The 19,753-nt window shown below is 41.3% G+C and overlaps 1 protein-coding gene across 3 annotated transcripts in view; it reads right to left on the reverse strand.

The window, feature by feature from the left end:
* Positions 1–19,753, reverse strand: part of CTDSPL (CTD small phosphatase like) — an 82,635-nt gene that overhangs the window by 21,635 nt on the left and 41,247 nt on the right. For 2 of the 3 annotated variants that reach the window (XM_080340355.1, XM_080340354.1), the window contains exons 2-3: positions 11,389–11,543; positions 2,945–2,977 (exon numbers count right to left, since the gene is read on the reverse strand). In XM_080340355.1, coding sequence (XP_080196481.1) covers positions 2,945–2,977; positions 11,389–11,543 — 188 coding nt within the window. The remainder of the gene's footprint in view (positions 1–2,944; positions 2,978–11,388; positions 11,544–19,753) is intronic. The other variant, XM_080340356.1, reaches the window with a different exon arrangement.

A 19,753-nucleotide genomic window follows, 5' to 3' on the forward strand; every position in this document is an offset into this window, starting at 1 on the left:
TAATATCCTGAATTTCTGCAGGGATTCTGAGGGCTGGTTTTGGTACTATCCCTTCATACAGGGATTTTTAATTGAACAAAACAAATGGTCCCCCCCCAACTCATTGAAGGAGGTTTTGTATTTCCATCCACCTTTCCAATCAAAAGACTGAGAACAAGTGCCCAAGTTGCTATGGATCAACTTTGATTCCTCTACCATATTCCTTTCCAAACAATGCTGAAAAACACCCAGGAAAGTGTGGGCATTCTGAGCTACGCTTAATGCATTTTTAAGCCAGGCTTATCCCAAAACTCCTCAGATAGGTCATCAGCTCAACTGTCAGCTGGTATCATTTTTTTTCTACTTTATTGTATGTTTATATCAGAAATAATTTTGCAGAATTAGGAAAAAGAAATTATTATATCATTGTTTAATCTCTGCCGGATCTGGAAACAGTTGCAGAATATGAGAGACAAACAGGATAAACTCATCTTTAAAAAAGCAAAGTCGTGCTGCTGTTTTTTGAAGGATCTCACTGAAGCTGAACGTTTCTTGCTTAGCAGTTATCTCAATATTACCAACAACCAAGTGAAAATTCATATTAATTCACGTTTTTTAATTAGGTGCAATTAACATGAGAACATTCCGATTCGGCAGAATCGCTTCACTGATTTTACATATAAAGTAACAAGTTTTCAAACAGGTGAGGCTGCCAAATTTTAACCGTGACCAACCTCACTCTGAGCCCATTCGGATGGTTTTTCTCTTGGTATAGACAATACACACAAGTTTTAACAGACTATTTCCCACCCTGTGCAGCGAAGTATCAAGAATTTCTGTCCTAATGGGTCTTAATGGCACTAAGTTGTCTCAGTGGGAGCCTTTGGGCTTCAATGCTTGGGAGAAACAGTACTTGTAGGGCTGGCAAAAGGGTTTAAGTTTAGGTGTTTTTCAAATATAAGGTTGTATCTTCGCTCCTACCACTTTTGATGTAACTCAGCTTGCTCCTGTCTTTAGATTGTTATGTACTAATGGTTGCTGGGCTTGGTTTGAGAGGGGGGAAAAGGAGGGGGGGAAAAGGAGGGGGGGAAAAGGAGGGGGGAAAAAGGAGGGGGGAAAAAGGAGGGGGGAAAAAGGAGGGGGGAAAAAGGAGGGGGGAAAAAGGAGGGGGGAAAAAGGAGGGGGGAAAAAGGAGGGGGGAAAAAGGAGGGGGGAAAAAGGAGGGGGGAAAAAGGAGGGGGGAAAAAGGAGGGGGGAAAAAGGAGGGGGGAAAAAGGAGGGGGGAAAAAGGAGGGGGGAAAAAGGAGGGGGGAAAAAGGAGGGGGGAAAAAGGAGGGGGGAAAAAGGAGGGGGGAAAAAGGAGGGGGGAAAAAGGAGGGGGGAAAAAGGAGGGGGGAAAAAGGAGGGGGGAAAAAGGAGGGGGGAAAAAGGAGGGGGGAAAAAGGAGGGGGAAAAAGGAGGGGGAAAAAGGAGGGGGAAAAAGGAGGGGGAAAAAGGAGGGGGAAAAAGGAGGGGGAAAAAGGAGGGGGAAAAAGGAGGGGGAAAAAGGAGGGGGAAAAAGGAGGGGGAAAAAGGAGGGGGAAAAAGGAGGGGGAAAAAGGAGGGGGAAAAAGGAGGGGGAAAAAGGAGGGGGAAAAAGGAGGGGGAAAAAGGAGGGGGAAAAAGGAGGGGGAAAAGGGTAGAAAATGAAGGAAAAAGAAGGGGAAGAAAAAAGAAAATGAAGAGGAAAAAAGGAAGCTTCTTCTTGAATCATTATTTTTCCTCCCTCTACCCGAATTCCCGGCTTTACCACCAGGAAAACGTGTTCTATGACAGCAAAGTGTCTCATTTCGTTTTTCTACCTGACAACGCTGGATCCAGTTGTTGTTTCAGAGCTGGGTTTGAATCCCTGTGGCACTGACACCTCCACTCACTCTGAGCTGAAATGTTACTCCGGGTCCCAGAACACGTTTGACATTCCAATAACTCCTCACAGAGTAACTACAGACACCAAAGTGAACCTGGCAGGTGTGTGAAGTCATTTAATAGTCAGTATTTTCATATAGCTGAAGTTTACTATTCCCAGACTTGCTTATATACAAGTTACACAAGAAGGAGGGAAAGAAGTAACAAAATAAAATGGTATTTTTGGGAATATTCAGGTCTTTGGGGCCTACCCAATACCTCAAGAAAGAGGCTGTGACAGTAACTCCGCACACCAGCACTGATATATCTTGTTAAACTCTGCACTAATCAATTATTATAAACAGCAAGGGAGCTCAAAAATACTTAAAAAAAGCATTTCCGGTTAAAAAAAACCCCTAAGTCATCATCCACATAAAAAAACAAGTAGAAAAAGAGCAGTTTTTGACCATAAAAGGTTAAACCTAATTAAATTCAAAGCTTCGCTTTGAGGAATTTTTCCACCCCCCCTTCCTTTCATTTAGTTTTGAAAAATAGTTCAGATGCCAAACAGCATTCCAAGGTTAATCCAGCGAGGATAAGGAGGAATATTAAGGCCTATAAACCAGCAGCTGATAGTGACAACATCGTCCCAAATGAGTAATGCAGCTATAGTAGGTGTATTCTTTATTTTCCTACAGTTTAAATGTGTATTTTAAACATACTATAACTCTTCTTTTCAAACTGAAATATAGGGAAAAATAGAGAAATTTAATTATAGCGATGAGTCGCCTTTTGTCTCTATTAATATAAGGAATTTCAGGCTACTTCACGCATTTTGAAAATGATAAAAATTCAGGAATGAATTTAACCGAGATGTGAGATGAGAAGCACATGAAACCCAAACTCTTCTTTTAGTCCCTGTGCGACACGCGCGGTTCGATTCATCCAACATTGCAGATAGAACAGCAAATCCTTGCGTTAACATGCAACAACACAACAGGCCTGTTAGACAGCAACGGAAGGTGAACCAAAGCAAAAAGGCATGAAAATTAGGAAAAGAAAAAGGGATAAAAATACATACACTTGGTATAGGCATGACCTGCATCTGGTCACCCTGGGGAAAAAGAAAAACAAAAAATCACTGTAAGGGCAATGGCTTTTTCAAGGGTAGAACAAAGGTCTGAAGCAGTAAATGTAGCACTCAAATATTTTCAACCAAAAAAAAATTCAAAGTATTTGAGAAACCAGGTTAAAAAAAAAATAAATTAAAAAATAAAACCAGGATTTTGCATTTTAGTCACTGAAATGATCGGTTAGTATATTGGTATTTATGATTTTTAGGAGACCAGGATTGGTAAAACCCATGCCGTGATTAATAAGAGATGATAATAAGGAAAGTACCTGTATTTACTGTAACTTTTTCAGCTTTAATGTCTATGAATGGGTATATTCTGTTTTCACTGCAGCAACAAGAGGTTGAGCCAGACGTGCCCACTCCTTGGAGTCAATGGGCATCTTCACCTGGGCAACAGCAAAATGCCCAAGGTGGACATTATGATGAGAAACCAACCCGAAGAATCTCACTTTCTTCACCAAGATAGAGGCAAGAGTATCGTGTTCCTCCCATGGGATCACTCTTGTATTGTACTTGGGGAAGACAAAAGACTTTGGCCAACTTGACCCTTCTCTTCTCATCCTGGGAACCAACGTACAGAGAACCAAGATATTTCCATTTACAGCTTCTCGATGGAGACAGGCTGGTCAGCGGCGCTGCCGACTCAATACTTTAAGATGTTTTGGGAAGAAGAGAGATTTTCTAGTCTTTCTAATGTGCCAAAAGCAACTATTTGGAAAAATGGGCTGATTCCAATGGGATGAAGTTCAACAAGGCCAAGTGCCGGGTCCTGTCCTTTGGCCACAACAACCCCCTGCAGCGCTCCAGGCTGGGCACAGAGTGGCTGGAGAGCAGTCGGGCAGAAAGGGACCTGGGGGTACTAATTGACAGGAAGCTCAACATGAGCCAACAGTGTGCCCAGGTGGCCAAGAAGGCCAATGGTAGCCTGTCCTGTATCCAAGCCAGCATGATCAGCAGTACAAGGGCAGTGATCCTTCCCCTGTGCTCTGCACTGGGGAGGCCACACCTGGAGTATTGTGTTCAGTTCTGGGCCCCTCAGGTCAGGAAAGACACTGAAGTGCTGGAGCGGGTCCAGAGAAGAGCAACAAGACTGGTGAACGGACTTTAGCACAAGCCCTATGGGGAGAGGCTGAGGGAGCTGGGCTTGCTTAGTCTGGAGAAGAGGAGGCTTAGAGCTGAGCTCAGCACTCTCTAAAACCACCTGAAGGGCAGTTCTAGCCAGGTGGGGATTGGTCTCTTCTCCCAGGCAGTCAGCAATAGGACAAGGGGCCATGGGCTTCAACTCTGCCAGGGGAAATTGAGGCTGGAGATTAGAAAGAAATTATTCACAGAGAGAGTGGTCAGGCATTGGAATGGCTGCCCAGGGAGGTGCTGGACTCATTGTCCCTGGAGGTTTTTAAACTGAGACTGGACATGGCACTTAGTGCCATGATCTAGTCAATGGGCTGGAGTTGGACCAAGGGTTGGACTTGATGATCTCTGAGGTCTTTTCCAACCCAGTCTGTGATTCTGTGTGATTTGTTTTCTGGTGGGTGCTGCACCTTAAAAACCAAAATAAATAAAAGGAAGGTGACTCTTTTAGCATAGATGTTGCTTAAGAACCCTGTTTCCCCAAAAATATGACATGGTCAGTATTCAGTTTTGCTCCAAAACTTATTACTTTTTTATGTGTACGGCTGCTTGGACACTATTTAAATTGACTTTTGTTATTAACTGCAACTAGGGCTTATTTCTGGAGTAGGGCTTATATTTCGAGCAGCCACAAAACACTGAAAAAAAAAATCAAGCTAGGGTTTATTTTTGGGGTAGGTCTTATTTTCGGGGAAAATAAGGGTAGATTATCGTATTCTTTAATTACTTGGGCAAAACAGGCGCTGAGTGCCAGCAGTTTGCCCATGTATTGAAAGAGCTGTTTTCAACATCAGAACATCCTCTCCCAGCTGAAAAAGCTTTGTGCTCGCTTGTTTTGGAATCTAACATTGTGTTGACACATCACGACAAACAGGGAGTTCTATATTATTTTTCAAGTCCTCTTTTTTATTGCTGTGACAGCAGAAATCTTCCCTAAAGTGGGAGGAAAATCTAGAGAAGCTGGTGAAGCAGCTCGAGAAGAGCAACCACCATGAACCATCAAGAAGCTTGTTAAGTCAAAATTGCCTGATTTCTATAAAAGCAAATGCACAGAAAAATGGTAAGAATGTAAATTTTCCTCAAAGGAACAGCTAAAAGAGAATTAAACATTACAATCTGGCACGTTAATGTGATAGTGGAAGATGCTCTGAATTTTGTGGGTCATTTGGGTCAAGAGCGTGTTTGAGTAGGTGCCAGTCGGATGAGCGGGTTGTTATCGAGGATACGGTTCCGCAGGCAGAACGTGGATTGCAAACCCGTGCTTTGTTTTCTTTGAAAGGCGTTTTTTGCATCTCCTGGTAGAGAATAAAATACAACTAGAACTTCTGTCAACAGATGAAAACGGTGTATGAGGGGTAGAGGCACATCCACAGGTTTTCTTTATTGTGAACGCAAATGTAGCCGCATATCATAGAATCATTTTGGTTGGAAGAGACCATCAGGATCATCGAGTTCAACCATAACCTGACTCTGGAACTAAACCATGTCCCCAAGAACGTCGTTTAAACGCCTTTTAAACCCCTCCAGGGATAGTGACTCCACCACTGCCCTGGGCAGCCTGTTCCAATGCCCGACAGCCCTTTTGGGGAAGAATTTTTTCCTAATATCCAATCTGAACCTTCCCTGGCGCAACTTGAGGCCATTTCCTCTTGTCCTATTGCTTGCTACCACATGAGGTTTTCCCCACAGACTTCCAGAGGCTTTCACCATGCCTAAATTCTTTATATTTTGGCAATTTCTTGAAGCAAGCCTGCACCATGGGGTATTACCGTTAAGCCTGACTTCCATGGGAAACCTGAATCTAAGTTGCTCCAGGACCTGCATTCCTGTTGGCTTTTTCTCATGGAATCCCTTAAGTCAAAAAACAAGGAAAACGTGAATTTCCTAAGAGGAACCCTAAAAGTACCTTACGCAAAAACCAAAATGATAACGATGCCACCTGGAAAAACAGGCAGGAAGATAAACGCAAGAGTCTGTTGGTAAAGCCTAAGTGTTCAAAATGCTTTTTAAAAACAAGTCTGCTATGGGAAACTTTTGAACAAGTGTCCTGCCTCATTTCCTGATGCCTTGGAACAGGAAGGGAAGTCGGTCACGACGCTATCGCTTGAAAGAAATGACAGATGACGGCATTTGTTGAAGTCTTTCCACCAGCTCCTGCTGCCGTCAATGGGACAAAGCTGTTCCTAGAACGCCAAAATTCCCCCGCTGTATCACTCAGATAACCCAGGAACTGGTTTGTCCAGCCATTGAAATGAGGGGTTTTTTTTTCATGGTACAATATATACAGATGAAACGATAAATCCGACCGTTTCCTTCAGCTACGTAATCTTAGTTGGAGAAACACAACATTTTCAGTGCCGTGTCCATTCGTTAATGCTGTCCATCTATAATCACGTATGGAATCCATGAGTATCAAGTGACAGACCACACTATTTTGCTTTTTGGACCTACCGAGCTTTGTATCTTGGTATAGATGACTTTTTGGGGAGCTGAAGAAGGTCAGAATGAGTGGGCAGAGACACAGGAACCAAACATAACTTTGCAGAGGGGTTCTTGATTTCTAACCAGATTCCCCACCTGCGTGCTGATGGTGACCAGAGAACCAAACACCAGGAATCTTCTTGCTCTGACCCAGCAAAGGTGAAGAAGAGAGAAAGAGCACTTATTTGTATTAATTTCACTTATTTTTCCCCACACTGGGCAATAAGGCTGGTTTGGAAAGTGTGCTGTTCGTAGTCTCCCCATCAAATATATACAAAGGTCTCTTGCATGATGGAGACACTCAAAAATGTGCTCCCTACAAGATGTTTTTCTCCCTCTGGTGAACCATATTAATGTAGGATAAAGATCCTTTCCCCTGGGTTATCAAAAAACATCCCTGCAGCAGACAAGAGTGTTGGAGACATGACAGTAAGTCCCCAAAATGGTTTTCCAGCATCGCTGTGGACATGACAGGACCGTGCAGCAAAATGCGTGGGGAGGAGGAGACGGAGCTCCTGTGGTGGTTTGGATGGGTTGGAACTACAAAAATGCTGAGGGGTCGGGAGCATCTTTCTGATGAGGAGAGACTGAGAGAGCTGGGGCTGTTCAGCTGGAGAAGAGAAGCTGAGAGGGGATCTCATCAAGGATTATAAATATCTCAGGGTGGATGTCAAGAGGATGGACCAGACTCTGTTCAGTGGTGCCCAATGACAGAATGAGGGGCAACGGGCACAGAATGAAATACAGGAGGTTCCATCTGAATATGAGGAGAAACTTCTTTCCTTTGAGGTGCCAGAGCCTGGCCCAGGCTGCCCAGAGAGGCTGTGGAGTTTCCTTCTCTGAGACATTCAAACCACCTGGACACCTTCCTGTGTGATCTGCTCTGGTGACCCTGCTTGAGCAGGTGGGTTGGACTGGATGGTCTCCAGAGGTCCCTTTCAACCCCAACCAGCCTGTGATTCTGTGGGTGAGGTGGAAATTCAAGGACTTGACCTTTCTGGTTCCATTCCCATTACAGGGAAAGCAGCTGCTGCCCCCAGAATAAACCTTCTTCTAATTCTGTCTCCTTCCCTGTTGAATGTGGACCAAGACCTTTTCATCTAATCCAACAAGTATAAAAACCTCTTTCCTCATTCACGTTTCATCTTGTTGAACATGAGCCATCTGCCCAATCTGGATCAAACAGTGAAACCGAAGCAGAGAGGATTTTAGTGGAGGTGGGTTGTAAATGAAATGGCAAAGCGCCAATGGGCTGGTCGGAGCTCCCTCACCCACCATGAATGAAGAGATCCAGTTTACATCCAGCTTTTCTCACCTTTTCTCTATTTAGATCCCTCCTGGAAGCCTGCAGATGAAATCTGTATCCGCAAACACTTCAAAACTCAGGTAACAACCTTACCCAGACAATATAAAACTTAAACCAAGAAGCACAATATAGAAATTCAGTTGCTAATTGAAGAAGAGAAATCGAGATCTGAATTTGTACAAGAGAAAACAAAAAGCACTTCCCTCTCCTGATGTTCTGGCCCCTAAAAATATTGGCTGGAAGGTCTTGGTGAGCTGCCTGATGCTGAGGAAGCAGGAAAGTATTAGTCAGGGTTTGATGAGGCTGAACATTGTGTGCGCCTGGTGACACATCTGGCTCAGCATCCCAGCTGCAGACAGGCTGATATACCCACCGTACGTCTCAAAATACATCTTTGTGTTGCGCTAAAACGCTGTCACATTTTAAGGAAAGCAAATATACAACCGTTGCAGTAAATACAAGTTATTGTTGGAAAACGTCGCACTGAAACTGTAGAGACAGAACGGATGGTTCGTTACCAGTATTAGAGTCACACTTGGCCAAGTGGCTGCTCTGTGAGTAGGTGGTTTAAATGTGAACTCAATACTTGAAAGAAGTTTTTGGGTTTGTTCGGTTGGTTTTTGCCCCTAGTGGAGGAGCAGACAGTGCTGAAAACCCCTGGTTATTCAAAATCACGCTCAGTTTGGTGTTTCTTCTAATGCTATGAAGAACTTGACCCACCAAGCATAATCAAGTCATATCATTTGGTAAAATGATAAGTGAAGCACTGATTGCATTTGAAGCACCGATTTCATCTGAAGTGCCTATTTCATTTTATCTAATACAGAAAAATAATAATAATCATCATCATCATCATCAACTACTCTGAACAAAATTTCAAAACTGTGTTTTCAATTACTTTATAAACCACTATTCCCCACTTTCCCTCCTTTACAACAGGTTTGTCTTGAAAGAATCGAGACTCCTAATCAGGACTAAGTTAGTTTGCCACATCAACCTCGAGAACACACCAGAAGCACCATAGAAAAATCACTAAATTTCTGTGAAACCAGCAGAAATCTTCTCCGTTCCTTTCCTTCCTCTGACGTTTTTACCACCAGTTTTCACAGAACAACTCGACTAAACAGCAAAGACAGAAGGCAAGTTCATTTGAGTCACTTTATACTAGTTTCTAATAATAACTATTGAACATTATTGTGCAATTTGCTTTTTCTGGTTTTGAAGGAAAAGGGGCTCAACACCTGAATTGACTGGGCCTGGTCAGAGGCCTGTGATGTGATAAATAATTAATACAATAGAGTGACAGAAGGTATAAGGGACCATTCCAATAGCACCTCAACAGGATTTTAACTATTCTTAACCTGGCAGGCAGATTAACGTGACAAAAACTAATTAAACAGCAGAGGAGTTGAAGCAGAATGTTGTCAGGCTTGCTTTTCTTTCCTAAATCAGGTCATTTTGCCATTCCTGGGTATTTAATTTCACCCATTTAGCAACTGAGGCCACTGCCTTTCCCCAACTTCATCAGCACCTCTGAATCTACACAAGATGTTGTGTGTAATTTGGTCAGATCCAACCAGCTCTAAACCGCAGCTCTCCGGGTAAAAAACCCACTATCCTGACAGCAAAACAATATCCAAATACATCCAAAAGTCTTTCTTTCTTTAAAAGAATCTCCTACGTACACTAACCAAATTAACAACAGCATATAAAAACACATAAGAAGCTTCCTAGTCTTCAATATCGCCTTTAAAATAGAAAGGTCACAAAGACTTATTTGCACTCACTATAGAGTTACCCAAAAGCTTGGCTGTCCATGATCTTTTTTTCTACTAAGATCTATACACATCTGAGCGCTTTTCATCCTGTTTGAAGAAAACGCCTTATTGAATAATTCTTTTTATCACATTCTTTGAACTTTTTTTGCTCTCTTAGTCTGGTAATTCTATGAATTCCGTGATTTACGTCCTGGGCTCGACAACATCTCCAAAGCCGCTTCACTAGGGCAGCGCAGAGCGAGGATGGGAACTCGTGTGAACATACACGCTGCGGTTCGCTCAGGGCATAAGGTGTATATAGAAAGCAATTGTTTTACAAAACGCTATCCAAAAACTGAGTCCAGACCATTTGAGCTCACGTTTTCTATAGGAAAAAATCCCAAATTCTTGTTCCTGTTTGTATTTCTAATGAATTCTCGTTTTCTCCCGGCTGTGATTTTTACCCATAGCTTCACTTCTGTGTCTTTTCCATCCGCTGGCACAGCGGGAAGGGAAATTTCTCCCCTTTCCTTTTGTTTCTCAGGTGAATGTGCACACACGTTACAGCTTCTCCCTTAGCACATCCAGACCAGATCTCCCTCATTTCACTCAAAACCTACATTGGCCAGCAAGAGACAGCTAAAAATACACATGTAATTCCTCCTCTCGGCAGAGGAATTTTCAGTGTGTTTTACCTCTGTGTCTCAGTCACTTTATTTTCCTCTCCTTTCTCCATCAAATGGTTTCTTTGCTCTTTCAGAACTCAAACGTAACCAGCAAAATTCCCAATAAAATGAACAGGACAATGTAGGTAAGAAACCAGCCATGTGGCTTATGAAAAAATTAGGGTGAAGAGCAGAAGGTTGAAAAGACATAAATGGCTTGATTTCTGCTATTATTCCCCATCATGGATACACTTATACTTGCAAAAATTAAAAATATTAAGAGTATAGCGCTAGTGGAGTCATCAGAATGCTGAAAAACAACATGGTGTGGAAAAGGTGATATTCCTGTGTTTTCTATATTGAAGGGAAATTCTTCAGTAACATAATGCAAATCCCTTCAGTGTTATCAGATTTCAAAAGAACATATAAAAGCGTATTGTGATTTGGTGAATATGCCAAAGCTATGTAATTACCTCAATTCAACAAAAGTAACATTCTGCTCTTCCATATAGTGAAGTACTAAGAGTTTGTAGCGATTAATTTGACTTATTAGGCAAACATAACTTATTAACCACAAAAAGTGGCCAAACGCTGATACCTCTGGACTCGGTGCGCACTAAATGGAGGTTAATTCATTAGGAAAAAAGGTCCAATTATGGTTTTCCCCCCTTTTGAACTGTTTTTATGTCACTGGAAACAAAGCAGTTCCACTGTGCTCCAGTGGATACGTTTTAACCTTCCTATAGTTGGGAAGAAGAACCAAAGCCAGAGACAACTCAGTATCTGGAATATTACAAGAAATCCACGTTTTTTTAGTGTCTTACTCAGGTTTTAAATATTGTTTGCTTGTAGTGCCAATAATCTTCATGGCCAAGTTAGCTTTAAATTATAGCCAAACAGATATTTGCAATGCACCATCAAAACAGTAGGTTTTTTTCTGTAACCATGTTCCCCATGAGGGAAACCTATTAAAGCAAACTTTAAGAAGTACAAAGTTAAACCTCGGTTGCAAAAGGCCTATAGGACAGTAAAATAAGATACAAGGCTGACCTTCTGAAGTCCTCCATTCTCCTCCACCAAAGGAGGAAGAGCACTGGTGCTGTTGGTAGATGGTGGCTCGACATTGTAGTCACGAAAGCAGCAGAATAAGGTGCTAAAGATACTTCGACTCCTCTGCTTCTTCAAGCTGATATTACATTGGGACACTAGGGAAAAAGAAAGAAAAGGCAGAAAAACTGATTAATGGAGCACAGAACTGGTTTTCCAGCCATGCAATGAGTCAATTTAAGATGTAAGGTTATTAACTATGATAATATCACAGAAATTTTCCGCCTTATTGAGATGCGTTTCGACGCATTTTGGCCTTGTCAGACTCGCACAACAACATCAGCCCATCATTAACCAGCCTGGATCTCTGCACAATCACAGCTATTGCCATGCCAAGAGTTTTCCTAGAAGTATCCAAAGGAGATACTGTAAATTATATTAAATAACTTGCTACTAAAATGTGTAGCAAGCAAACAGGACCCATCTAAAATAGAAGAGACGCAATAAACGCCTATGGATGCCTGGGGGTATTATCTACACCATCAAGTGTGGGACATTGAAGCTCCCACAAGGGTCACAATAATAATAATAATAATAATAATAATAATAATAATAACAACAACAACAACAATAATAATATCTAATATGATAGAATCACAGAATGTTTCGGAGTTGCTGGAGGACAAAGGGCACAACACAAGCAGGACCGTGAGCTGCAGCACTGGCTGCAGGCACATGGTTGAAGAGGGTGTTATTAACTGAAAAGAAAGGTCAAGACCGGTGTTTAACTTGCTAAAAACATTCAAAAAATAAACCAAATTAAAACCAGAACAGCCCTCCACCTCCAAAAAGAAACAAAACCAGGTAAAAAATTACATGCAGCTCAGCAATAGCAAGAGTAGCATCTAGTGAGAGTGGTGGGTTGATGGTTGGACTTGATGATCCTGAGGGTCTTTTCCAACAAAACGAATCAAGGATTCTATGAATTTGAAAGATCTGGAGATTCTAAGACTTTTAAACCCCAGATAAAAACAACGGTTTGCAGCATAGAAATGCACGTAAGGTATCTACTCATTTCCCCAAGACTCAGCTGCCTGACAATTACAACTTGTTGGAAAAGGCTTTTAGAATATTATGTAAGAAGTGATTTGATCACCTTGTATTTCGATGATCTATTGTTAGCTACAAGTATTTGTACCCTGCCTTTCTCGAAGCCCTTTATCCTCAATGTTTATCTACACCATTGGTACCGAACCCTATGGATACTCAACTTGTTAACCTCATATTGTAACACGATGAGACGCAACCACATCACATTCACCCTCTAAGCAAAGGAGTATCTTAAAGAAATTAACACCTTTCTTTTCGGAGTCAACTAATGATTTCATTGAAAACAAGTGCAAACAAGCCCCAACAAGTTATTTTTTAGTATTTCATTTTTTCCAGTTACGCAGCAGTAAAGTAACAAACTTTAAAAGGTGGATTATGCCGAGGAAAAAAGATGCTATGGAAGACGTAGCAGGTTAATAGGGATGTATTGACATTCTGCATTAGAAGGAACAAAACAGTTCCCGAAGCACAAGTTGGAATCCTTATAAAATCCCATTACACACATTAATATTATATATATATATTTTTACACGCGTAGCTGCCTGGACACTATTTAAATTGGCTTTTTTTAATGAATTGTAACTAGGGCTTATTTTTGGAGTAGGGCTCATATCTCGAGCATCCTCAAAAAATCATGCTAGGGCTTATTTTGGGGGTAGGTCTTATTTTGGGGAAAATGGTAGAAATGGATCCCCCAGGAGCACTGTACCCATCACCCCCGAATGCTGAAGACAATTTTAAGTGATCTTTTCCAATCCTATTTCACGCCTTTATCCCATCGTGTTCTGAACCTGTGATGACCTTTAGTGCCCAAAGTGTCCTGGGGTTGAGCCATTTGTAACTCCAGTCCACCTTGGTTCTTATCTTTGTACCTTCTCTAATTTGGATTTTTGAGCGGGGGAGAGATGGACTATATATATATATATGTGTGTGTGTATATATATATATATGTGTGTATATATATATATGTGTGTATATATATATGTATATATATATGTATATACGTATATATGTGTGTGTGTATATATATATATATTAAAAAAACACAATTCCCCATCTTTTCTCTCAGAACTGCCATGTACCTTCCCCCTGATATTACAAATACATCAAGTGCAATCAAGGCAACCGGTAACATAAATACAAATAATAAACAATACAAATAATACAATTACTAGCAGAAAAAGAACATTTCAGTGGGAGAACAGTTGTGTATGAAATGGATCGAATCTCTCATGGAAAGACTTTGATAAGAAAACCTCACGGTGCAGAATTTGTGTGAAATTTCAAGTGTTTTCTCTGGAAGTAGAAACCAAAATATTCTGATTTAGAGGAGCTAAATGTCAATATTTCCTCCTCTCGAAGCACTTGCAAGGTGCCCAACAGTAATTTTCTGTCCTTCATATAGTATGAATTTCCATCGTTCCTGTATTTTTTCCACCTTAAGGGAGTGAGTGAAGCTCAGGTGCAGTTATTAATTGATAATAATAGGGAAGTGTATCAGTATCTAAATGGGTTTTATGATCTTTTAACATTTAAGAAGTGCTTGAATAACATCATAAAGTCAGAATTGTGCAGATCTGTGTGTTTACTGAAGTGTTTCATTACTTTAAAGACACTTGTAAACTGAAAGCAACCCAATCACTGCCATTTGATGCTCCAGTTAAACAGAACACACACGGGAACTCTGCCCCTCGGTGATGGATGTTACGGTAAAAGGCTCGTTCTCAAAACGTCACATTCCGTTTGCAACAAATCTGCAGGAACACGCCTGGAGAAATCCCCACGGGACACCTGAGCAGCTGGGAAGGACTTTCCCAAACACAAACAGCTTTGTTGCAATGGCATCCAGGCAAAGAAATCTCCCTAAATACCGAAAGACGCCGAAATTTGAACGGGAAGGACAACTTCATGTGTTGTATTTTATGCGTAAAAATAGAGTTGTCCCAAAGCCAATGCTGCATCTTAGGATAAAGCCCAGTTTATATTCTAGGCTGAGATTGAGGGAGGTCTGCAAGCAGGATCCATTTCTACAGTTTTCCCCAAAATAAGACCTACCCTGAAAATAAGCCCTAGCATGATTTTTCAGGATGCTCGAGCTATAAGCCCTACTCATCCAGGCAAAGAAATCTCCTTTCTGACCTTAAATACCAAAAGACGACAAAATTTGAACACGAAGGACAATACTGTGTGTTGGATTTTATGCATAAAAATATAGTTGTCCCAAAGCCAGTGCTGCATCTTAAGATAAACCCCAGTTTATACTCTAGGCTGAGATTGAAGGAGGTCTGCAAGCCGGATCCCTTTCTACCATTTTCCCCAAAATAACACCTACCCCCAAAATAACCCCTAGCATGATTTTTTGAGGATGCTCGAGACATAAGCCCTACTCCAAAAATAAGCCCTAGTTACAGTTCATAAAAAAAAGAGTCAACTTCAATAGTGTCCAGGCAGCTACACATGTAAAAAAGGGCGTCCTTTAGAGTAACAATTAATATAAGAACCTGTCTTAATTTGGGGGAAACGGAGTATAAAGTTAACGAAGAAGTAGAGAGTGTTAAGCAAGAAAAACTAATTACCAAACGTTTGTGTAAGAAATGTTGCAGAGCATTTCTGAGCTTCATTTTCGGCCGCTTATTGAACACAAACAACACACGAGGCAAAAATTCACCTAAACCGCATCATGTTCGTCCCCAAACCTCAGAACGCTAAAGATCAGACCATGGCAGTCAAGGAATAGTCTAAATAAACTCTAAATAAACTTCGACACAAGCTACAGATATTTCCTGATAATTTAGGAATTGATCTAATTATCCATTTCAATATTTCATATAATATTTCAGTGAAATACTTGTTCTAGGGAAAACATTCCTTCACGTTGGTTTTAATCTTGGCAGTTTTGCCATTCGCAATACAGTGCCGTTCCAAATAGGTCTTTCCTTTAATTTACATATTATTGTAAAGGTTTTATTGTTAAATATTATGTTATAGAGGCTCTACTGTGACTTAGATAATAATTTTGGATGCAGAAATGAGCAGTTCTCAAGTGGTTTTATGTGGCTTTTATCACACACAGATAATACATAGAAAAGATTTGCACCAAATCACAATTGGAACAACTATGACAGCGTTGAGCATCACAGAAAAGTTTCTCCTTCCCTAGTTACACTGAACCAAACGCAGTAGATGCGCCATTTGCTACATCTGAAGATGTAAAGAGGCATCAATGTGGAAGCACTACCATAAATTTAGGTATTATGGATGCCGGTAAATTTTAAAGGGGGGAAAAAAACACCCTGCAGAGGACAAAATGTGGCGTTCCTTAAAAACCTATAGGCAGCAATGATCCTGGAGCGTTAAACTGGGTTATCCAAACTCCATATCTGAGCAGCACACCCAGCAGATGGAACGGAGAGGGCTTCCCTCACCACCCCCATCTTTTGGGACTTACAGCTTTGATTTCTGGGCCCGGTTTCCTACAGCATCCCCAGGAGCGCGGTACCCAGCACTGAAGACAATTTTAAGTGATCTTTTCCAATCCTATTTCACGCCTTTATCTCATCACATTCTGAACCTGTGATGACCTTTAGTGCCCAAAGCGTCCTGGGGTTGAGCCATTTGTAACTCCGACCCACCTTGGTTCTTATCTTTGTACCTTCCCTAATTCAGATTTTTGAGCGGGGGGAGATGGACTAGAACCACATACAATATTCAGGATAAAAGGAGAGAGCGCCATGTATTTACACACCCACACACTGCTTTGTTCTTTTACTTTCCTCATCATTCCCAATGTCTTGTTTGTGCTTTTTGACATGCGATCATTGAGCTAATGTGATTTTTCGGATGATCTTATTATAACACAAAGATCTCTTCATTAGCAGATATTTCTGCATCACTGCAAACAGAAGAATTCGTATTTCTTCCCATGCAGGAGCGTATCAACATTTAATTTCATCTACTATTTTAGATTTGAAATCACGTTGCCTTCCTGCAACGCCACACAATTAAGTTCTAAATCTATATAGAGATGCATAGATATACCCACACATTCATATAGGTGCACAAACAAACACCCCTTCCCCTTGCGATTTTTGTTGCCTTATTTCTTTATGCCTTTTTCTGATTTGAAAGTCCAAAGCCTGGTATAATTTCCATTCTCCCACCGTCATAGTTCCAACAGCAGCACAATTTGCACAGGAAAAAGCTTCTTCCTCACTTATTGTATCCTAAAAAGGTTCAGTTCAAGGCTTTTCCCCGCCAAATTTTGCTATAGTTGCACAAAATGACAAAAACCATCGCTTAACAAACCTCTTATTGCTCCAAGAAGCCACCACAGGATGAGCGGAAGGTCCTAATCCAGCCCATCCCTCAGCTAATTACTGCTGCATTTTTCCTAATTAAATGAAGGCAATAGCCAGGCTGCAATAATATAAACTGGGTAATGAAGAGACTTTCCGTGCGCTCACAGACCAAGTCGCTAAATGCAATAAAAGGAACATCTGTGTATCGTGAGCTCCCCGCTCACCAGTTTGTTTATGATACAGAGTGGAAAGATGCAGGGCAGAATAAAGTGGTATTAAACAAGGCTTTTATCCAAAGGGGAATCGTTTCGAAATCTATATATGATCAGAGACGAGTAATTTTTCAACCTTCCCAAAAGGCTGGTTTTGATCTTACTAGAAAAATAATACTTTTTATCCTATACGACTTGAGCTAGAAACAATTAAGCAGCAAAACCCATCCATTTTCCTTAATACTTTTGTGATGGACTGACCAGGACAAGAATTATTTCACATAACCCGATGCCAAATCTGCACGTGATACCCACATCGCTTTGGGTTTAAATTCCATTTTAATTTGTGATTGAAAGGTTGAATCTCCCACGTGAGCTTTGCAGAAAAAGCAGCAATAACAGGACTGTCACATACCTGCAAAACCCACCTATAGCTGCTTTAACCTTCAAATATGTATAACCTGAGCAAAATGCTCTGGTTGTTTTATGTTCAGCATGATATACCCCAGAATTATCTTCATTTCAGCTGAAATCGGCATCCTCTCTCCTCCAAGAAATGCAATTAAATAAATGTAAAGGTTTGGGTTTTCCACTGAAATTATTTCTTTGAAGGGAGGGATCCCAGACTAGTTTAATAGAAAGAAGAAACATTGAATTATCCTCCTCCCAAACCTTTTCTGATATTACGAGTCTACTTGGGATGGATGGGGCAGATCGCAAGGCCACGGGCTAAGAAATAAGAGCTTAAGCACGTAAGACAGGTGGGAACACAGGGAAAAAGAACCAAGTGACTTTGGAGATAGTCTTTCTCATTTTAATCCATTTAAAGCAGATCATGGCACTTGGATCTGAAAAAGCATCAATATGATTGAGGGAATTTTAGGGAAATTTGGGAATTTTAGGGAAAAAATTGCACGTTACTCTTTTATTAATCCATTCCACAAGCTTTTGGAAAACAGGCTCAGAAGTCGCACCTGTAGGCTCAGATCAAACGGTTCCGTAAGAATAGCTTATCTCATTCAAAGAGGAGTTATCTAGTGGATATTGGAACACTACGGTTTCCTTGCCATACCTGCCAAAGTCCTATAAATATACACAGTGCCTAGGACAAAAGGAGAAAAATCATTAGGGCGAATGTTAATCCAAGTTGTACGAGGGAAAAAGATCTCTACCTAAGCAAACAAAGCTTTGGAAATGATTCTGTTGTGGCAGCTTAATGCAAAAAACTTTTGCCTTATAGAGATTATTTATTACAGCCCTCGAATCCGGGCGGATTAAATACCCGTTCTTGTTGGACGCTCATTTTCTACGGATCAAACGGAGGGAAATTCTGAAGCCATTTATTTAACACACGGCACTGCTGCCTCTGCTGTGACGCATCAGGAGACGCAGATACTCAATCTTAAACCCAACAAGTGTGCGCAGAAGCCTCTTGGCCGACAAGGAGCGACAAGAAATCACAAAAAGGCTCAAAACGACACAAAAAGCCGACAGATCCCAAGGCAAATTCCCAAAACCATAAAGCAGTCGGTACGCTTCGGTCTGCACACTGCTTGGCTGGATATACGTATATATGATAATATAACACTCATGTATGTGTCAGCTTCCCATATAAGTCATGATTTAAACACCCATTCTGTCTTGTAGCATTAAAAAAATAACATAGAATTTCCCTCCTTAAAGGACATTTAGCTGTTGAAACTCAACTCCTTACATCTAGCAGATCCACCACTTGAGGGGCATTCGCGTTTGCTAACGAAGCTGAAAACTTAAAAAAGAGTTTTAACAACCTAATTAACCTGTTCTGAGCGAAATACCTTCACATTCAAACAAACTAGCGCAGGTTTTGGCTGGGTCCTTCCCTGCTCCTGTGCTTGACAAGCTAAACGGGGCCACTCCAGATTCCCATTTGGAGAAGCAGCACGTGGAGATCTGTATCTCCAAAGGACTCACAAGTTGGTCTTCTTGTGATCCAGGAAGGAACTAATTAACACTTGGCACTTATGCCTGTATTGGTCACCAATGGAACAGCCAGGGACACAAGAGGGATGAGAGTATGGAAGAGAAATTAGGAGATGTTCACCTCCAGTAAGACGAGTCAGGGAGCTGCTGTGGCTTTGACAGCTGGATGGCATTTAAACAGGAGCCCAACGTGCCCATCCAGCCCTCCCTGGGTTCTCCCCGCTTGTCAGGGGAGGTTTAGATTGGATATTAGAAAAAATTTCTTCATGGAAATGGTTGTTGGGCATTGGAACAGGTTGTGGTGGACTCACCATCCCTGGAGAGGTTTAAAAGATGCAGAGATGAGGTTCTTCAGGACGTGGATTAGAGGTGGACTTAGTGGCAGGTTAATAGTTGGACTTGATGATCTTAAAGGTCTTTTCCAACCAAAATGACTCTATAATTCTATGAGAAGGATAGTCCTGCACTGATATCCCTTTATCTGGTCAACCTAGGACCAAGGGCTGTCCTGGTCTTCAACACCAACCTGAGCAACGTCGCTTCCTTTCCACATCAGACCATGGAGCTGCTGAACATGCTGAAATAGGCGCTACAAGGATCTACATTTTCAATGTGTATATACCTATATGCATATACACACAGTTCACGGTCAAACCTTTTCCTAGTATTTGCTTTTTTTAAAAGCCACAGCACTTTGTGTTCCAGAGGAGCCTATGGACATAAATTCTCAAAACACATACCCGCTTAAAAGATAATTAGAAAAATCAAATAATGAACTAGTTACAC

The sequence above is a fragment of the Nesoenas mayeri genome (genome assembly GCF_963082525.1).
Source record: "Nesoenas mayeri genome assembly, chromosome: 2".
NCBI lineage: Eukaryota > Metazoa > Chordata > Aves > Columbiformes > Columbidae > Nesoenas > Nesoenas mayeri.